At 47.5% G+C, this 6,322-nt stretch overlaps 1 protein-coding gene across 1 annotated transcript in view; it reads left to right on the forward strand.

Moving 5' to 3' along the window:
- Nucleotides 1–1,785: 1,785 nt before the first annotated feature.
- LOC308153994 (ubiquitin carboxyl-terminal hydrolase 9X-like) overlaps nt 1,786–6,322 on the forward strand; it is a gene marked incomplete at its 5' end in the record, with an annotated part of 48,063 nt that continues 43,526 nt past the window's right edge. The window contains 5 exons of the mRNA XM_080527175.1: nt 1,786–1,794; nt 2,844–2,989; nt 3,632–3,711; nt 4,060–4,172; nt 5,985–6,203. Of these exons, the coding sequence (XP_080383301.1) occupies nt 1,786–1,794; nt 2,844–2,989; nt 3,632–3,711; nt 4,060–4,172; nt 5,985–6,203 (567 nt within the window). The remainder of the gene's footprint in view (nt 1,795–2,843; nt 2,990–3,631; nt 3,712–4,059; nt 4,173–5,984; nt 6,204–6,322) is intronic.

Here is a 6,322-nt window from a genome sequence, read left to right on the forward strand (position 1 = left end):
GAATGTCATGTCATTGCTTTTGTAATGAAGCAGCGTTGCTCATGTTGAGACCACAGCTGGTCCTCTGCAGCGGAGGGAAGGAAGGTCTCTGTCAGTAAAACAGTCAGTCATTTAAACAGTCAGTCAGTAAAACAGTCAGTCATTAAAACAGTCAGTCAGTAAAACAGTCAGGCATCCAGCTGGGACAGGATCAGAGGCGGAGGCCTAATCACTGTCACATAGTTTAATAAGCTCCGTTAAAGGGAGTGTGTGTGTGTGTGTGTGTGTGTGTGTGTGTGTGTGTGCGCCGCCGGGCTTCACTTCTAATCAACCACTTTTTAATAATGAAGTAATCCTCCACGCTTGGTGAATTCAGAGTGTTTGATTTGAAGATTTTGTCTGAACTTTAAAGGCCCATTTCACACCATCCCCAGTGTGTGTGTGTGTGTGTGTGTGTGTGTGTGTGTGTGTGTTGGCAAGAGAGAGAGGGAGGAGGGATGACAGGAAGGATGGGTGAGAGAGAGAGTGAGAGGAGGATAGAGACAGTAGAGATTGACAGGAAGGGGAGGTGAGAGAGATGACATGCAGGATATGTCGATAGGCCGGAATCGAACCTGGTACCCTGCGATTACGCGGCATGCGCCTTGGTGAGCTACGCCACTATGTCATCGTTAGGTTTGCGTTGCTAGGTTTGTGTTGCTAGGTTTGCGTTGCTAGGATCGCATTTTCTTCCGGTCAAATCTTCCAGTCAATCTTCCGGTCAAGTCCCGCATCACATACAAAATCCACCTTCTCACCTACAAACTCCTCCACGGTTGCGCCCCCCAGTACCTAACCGACCTTCTCTGCCAACATACCCCATCCCGGAACCTGCGGTCTTCAGACATGGCTCTGGTGGCTTTCCACCCCCCGCACCAACCTACAGACCTTCGGGGACATAGCCTTCAGTGTGGCAGCCCCCCACCCTTTGGAACTCTCTCCCCACAGTGATCCATAACCCCCTCACCCTGGACACCTTCAAATCAGCCCTCAAAACCCACCTGTTCACCAAGGCCTTTGACCCCTAGTTTAGTTTTGTCGCTGTCTCTGTGTTTTTTCTGTTCTGTCTGTCTGACTTTCTGTCTGTAAAGTGGGTTTGTGAAAGGTGCTATATTCTTGCCCCATTTCCCCCCTAGCAACGTGTGTGAGACTGGAGCAGGAGGCTAGGGAGAGGGACGGACAGAGCCAAATAAAGTATATTTTTAAGCCGTCATCATTATGTGATTATTATTACAATAGCCTATTGTCGACCTTTGCAGGCTTGCTGGATCACTGTGTAGCGCATTGTTCCAACCTGTTAAGACAGCCATGCGCATTGCACATGATTCCAATAATCAGTGTAGAAGTGTCAAAGAAGTGTCTATTTTCTCACCTAGTGGTAATGAATTATAGAATAAATATAGTGATTGAACACGTGTTGTACTGGGTAGGTGCTTGAATATGCCAACTCCCCGTGGCTTCCATTTACTGCCCTCCTATTGGTGCAAAGATTGTGCTGGTCAGGGCAGATTTACTTTAATTAACACATTCATTAGCACATGGTTTTAGTGTTGCACAGCGCTCTGTAGCCAAGGCAGACTGGAGCCCTGAGTGTGTGGCTGTGAGTGTGTTGTTGTTGTTGTTGTTGTGTGTGTGTGTGTGTGTGTGTGTGTTTGTTGGTTTGTTGGTTGATGTGTAACCAACTGAGAGCTTGTTGTATGTTTATGTGAATCTGAGTGTGTGTTTGTCTTAAATTGTGCGTCAGTGTGCCTGGGTTTGTGTGTACCCATGTTCAGGGTCAGCCATAGGAGCAATTATGGGGTTAAAGTGCCTTGCTCAAGGGCACAACAGCAGTGGTAGGCACCTTAGATATGATGCCAGCAACCCACACATGCAGCTCCCTCCTGAGGCAGCAATTGAACTAGCGACCTTCCGATTGCTAGCTGGCCGGCCTCTCTAACCTACCAGGTTACCGCTGGCCATTTGTGTGTTTTGATCTTTGGTCAGAATCAGAATCAGAATCAGAATTGCAAAATTGCTTTTATTCCCTCCCAATGTACACAAGAGTAAAATGATTTGGCTTTAGGTTCTTCAACATTGGCATTGCAGCCAGATACTGAATCACCAATAATAGAGTAAAGGAACGAACACTTTGTTCGGCTGCGCTCAGGCAGGCGGTTCAGGACCATGTTCGCACGGACAAATAGACTGAAGCTCAGCTTCTACCCTAGGGCCATTCAGGCCCTGAACACAGCAAAGACCTAGGTTCTAGGCCCTGGACAATGTAGACAACTTGATGGCAGCTACTAGATTGTAAACATAAGTGCAATATTGAAATACAACTGTGAACATTTCAAACCTGCTAACTGCGACACTTTAAATGAATGTGCAACAATACTATGTGCAATATGACAACCCTTGTGTACATAAGGTTCAGATATAGGAAAAGTTAGGATATTTATAGCATAGCATAGAGTACAGCACAGTGTTTTATTGTATAGTATAGTAGTATAGTATAGTAGATAGTGTACATAGCCTTTATTTATGTAAACCAGCTCTTTTCCCTTTTTTATTTTACCCTTGGCCCTCTTGTTTTTACTCTTTTTCCAAGCACCAGGGGAGCCCCCCCTCCTAAATGTCGTTGTATGGTACCTGTACTGTATTAATGACAATAAAGACCATTCATTCAAGTAAAAATAAGTAAAGTAAAGTAATACAGTGATAGAGAGTGATGGTAGTCGTACTACAGCGGAACCAAGTCGTGCTGCAGTAGAATCAATGGTGCAATAGTGAACGTGCCATTGTGTGTGTGTGTGTGTGTGTGTGTGTGTGTGTGTGTGTTCCAGACGCCCCCCAGCTCGTCCATGGAGCCGTCTCCAGACAGCCCTGGGGAGGAGCAGGGGCAGGGGGACGCAGCCGCACCCGGGGGGGAGGAGGAGGAGCCTGCCTTCCCTCACACTGACCTGGCCAAGCTGGACGACATGATCAACAGGTACACACACACACACACACACACACACACACACACACACACACACACTGACCTGGCCAAGCTGGACGACATGACCAACAGGTACACAGACACACACACACACACACACACACTGACCTGGCCAAGCTGGACGACATGATCAACAGGTACACACACACATATACGCACACACACACACACACACACACACACACACACACTGACCTGGACGACATGATCAACAGGTACACACACACACACACACACACACACAAACACACCTGGATGACTCCTCACTCACCCACCACCTGTCTTTCCAACACCTCCTCCTTACACATTGTGCTTCTGAGAACAACACAGCTTGGGTGTAACAGACCGAGTTGTTGGACAGTCATGCAGCTCCAAATGAAGCCTAGGGGGGTAATTTGTGCCTTTACAGACGGGAGTAATTAGGGGGGTAATTAGTGCTTTTATAGACGCCCTTTAAAGGAGTTTGAGAAACCGTTGAAAGCCAAACGTCATAGCTAATCTTCCTGTGAGTTTGTTGTGTGTTCTCACCCTTCTCCCTCCCCCTCCCCTTCAGTTTGTGGTGTGTTCTCACCCTTCTCCCTCCCCCTCCCCCTCAGTGTGTGGTGTGTTCTCACCCGTCTCCCCCTCCCCCAGGCCTCGCTGGGTGGTTCCAGTCCTGCCCAAGGGGGAACTGGAGGTCCTGCTGGAAGCGGCCATCGACCTGTGTAAGAAAGGTAAGCCTCGAGGTTGTTCATTGGTCGAATCGATGTGTGTGTGTTAGGGCTGGGCTGAGCCGGGCTGTACCGGGCCTAACCTGCACACACATCCTACAGCCCTCCAGGACCGGAGGTGATGGAGCAATGGCGGTGATGAGGAGGAGGAGGAGGAGGAGCGATGGTGGTGATGAGGAGGAGTGATGATGTTGATGTTTTCTTTCCTTCCGTCTTTTAATGTGTGCTCACTCTCTCTCTCTCTTTCTCTCTCTCTCTCTCTCTCTCTCTCTCTCTCTCTCTCTCTCTCTCTCTCTCTCTCTCTCTCTCTCTCTCTCCCCCTCCCTCCCACCCCACCCCCCCCTCCTCCAGGTCTGGATGTGAAGTGTGAGGCGTGCCAGCGGTTCTTCAGAGACGGTCTGACCGTCTCCTTCACCAAGATCCTGACCGACGAGGCCGTCAGCGGCTGGAAGTTTGAGATCCATGTAAGTGCCGTCCTCTGGGGTCAGGGGTCAGAGGTCAGATCCATCTAAGTGCCGTCCTCTGGGGTCAGAGAACAGAGAGTACAAACAGAGACATGGGCTGTGTTCGGAATGGTATACTAGCATACTGCATACTAGCATACTCAATGAGTATATACTGCATACTGCCTACTAAATTCATAATAAGTATGCGAAAACCAGCCGACCATTTACACAGTATGCATACTGCCTCCCAGAATGCATTTCGCCGGGAGCGGCGAATTTAAACCTCCATTTTAAACCTCCATTAGCTAAAAGATGTCATTTTGGCTTTATAAGTGTTAACATGTCATTTTATGAAGTTTTAATATGTTTTCAGGTGAGAAAGTAACCACATATATTCCCAAAATGTGTCCAGTTTACCAAAATAACCCGTTTATATATCTGATCTGATGATTTTTTGCGTCTTCTGTTCACTAGCTGCGTTCGTAAATTCGCCCTGGAAATTTGATCAGCACTCATGGAATGCCTCTTGTCCAATCAAATTACCTGGTCCCTTTATGACGTTGCACCCAGTGTGCGCTCCGGCGCTCTCAGAGCGATTTTACGAACGCACCCTACGTTGCTTACCTTCGACAGAAATATCGTAACATAATTACAACACGTTGTAAAATGATTTGGGGGGCCAATATCTTTAGCTAGCTCAAGTAACTAGCTTACTATATTGTTATCTTAACAGTTGGTAAAATAACATGATTAAAATAAATATATATGAGCAATAACATATCGTGGGCAAGCACTACAACCAACTTGTCCGTCTGAAGCTACAATACTGGGATCATTCGTGATTGGGCTACAAGCAGTCAAATACTAGGTGAACATGTGTGTAAGACACAAATAAACTTGGATTTCATGCATTTCAAGTGGCATATTTGTAATCATGACGATGTAGTCATGTCTAAGAATGCATTTCACCATGTTAATTCCCAGTATAGTGAAAATACCACCGCTCATCCGTGATCAGACTTAGCTGGGGTGCTGCAAAAGAGTATCAAATAGAGTGCAAAAAAGCAGCATCTGCACACTCAAATCTGTGCAAAAAACTATGTTTATTGCAAGCTTTCGGTCCCCAGGCTATCGGACGATGTAAACAAAAGCTCTATGACAAGTTTGTATGACGCAGTTTGATGAGGCTGAAAGCGCACAGGGTTGCCAGATGGGATTGACAATTTACAACCTAAACTTTCTATAACCTCAAAATCAAGTAGCCCATTTGGCGGTAACCCGCCCCATCTGGCAACCCTGGACGCAACCCTGCAACCCTGGACGTGAAATGCATTTTGGGGATTCTAGTATGCCAAAAGTGTCCATCGTAACAAACTTAAATTTTCCCGGAAGTAATTGCTCGCCTACTAAATTTCTCGCATACTCAAATCTCGCATACTGTACAGTGTGAACACACTACAAACTCAAAATCTACATCATATCTAGTATGAGTAGTATGCTATTCCGAGTGGTGTTCGACATGACCGTTGACCACGCAAGAGATTTGAGCTCTTTAAATGAAGGATCAATAAAGTAAATAAACATTAACTGACCAAAATGTACCTCAGGTCAAAACTTAAAAGCTGTACAGAAGTGGTGTCATCTATTAGCCGTTCTTTGAACTTGAATGGGTTTCTCCTGCTTTAACGGGATAGAGACAGGAAGGAGGGTGAGAGAGAGGAGGGGTGACATGCTCGATAAGATACATGTGATAAGATAAATGTGTGTGTATAAATGCATAATTTCATCAAATGTAAACAAAACAAATGACAAATCATGTTGTTTTTCCAGAGGTGTATCATCAACAACACCCACCGCCTGGTGGAGCTGTGTGTGTCCAAGCTGTCCCAGGACTGGTTCCCCCTGCTGGAGCTGCTGGCCATGGCCGCCAACCCCCACTGCAAGTTCCACATCTACAACGGCACACGGCCCTCAGAGACCGTCCCCGCGGGGGCGCAGATGGCCGACGACGAGCTCTACGCCCGCCCCCCCGACCCCCGCTCTCCCAAGGTACACCCCCCCTCCCCCCCTGACTCCCGCTCTCCCAAGGTACACCCCCCCTCCCCCCCTGACCCCCGCTCTCCCAAGGTACACCCCCCCCTCCCCCCCCGACTCCCGCTCTCCCAAGG

This window comes from Nansenia antarctica, assembly GCF_963989245.1.
Source record: "Nansenia antarctica genome assembly, chromosome: 3".
Taxonomy (NCBI): Eukaryota; Metazoa; Chordata; class Actinopteri; order Argentiniformes; family Microstomatidae; genus Nansenia; species Nansenia antarctica.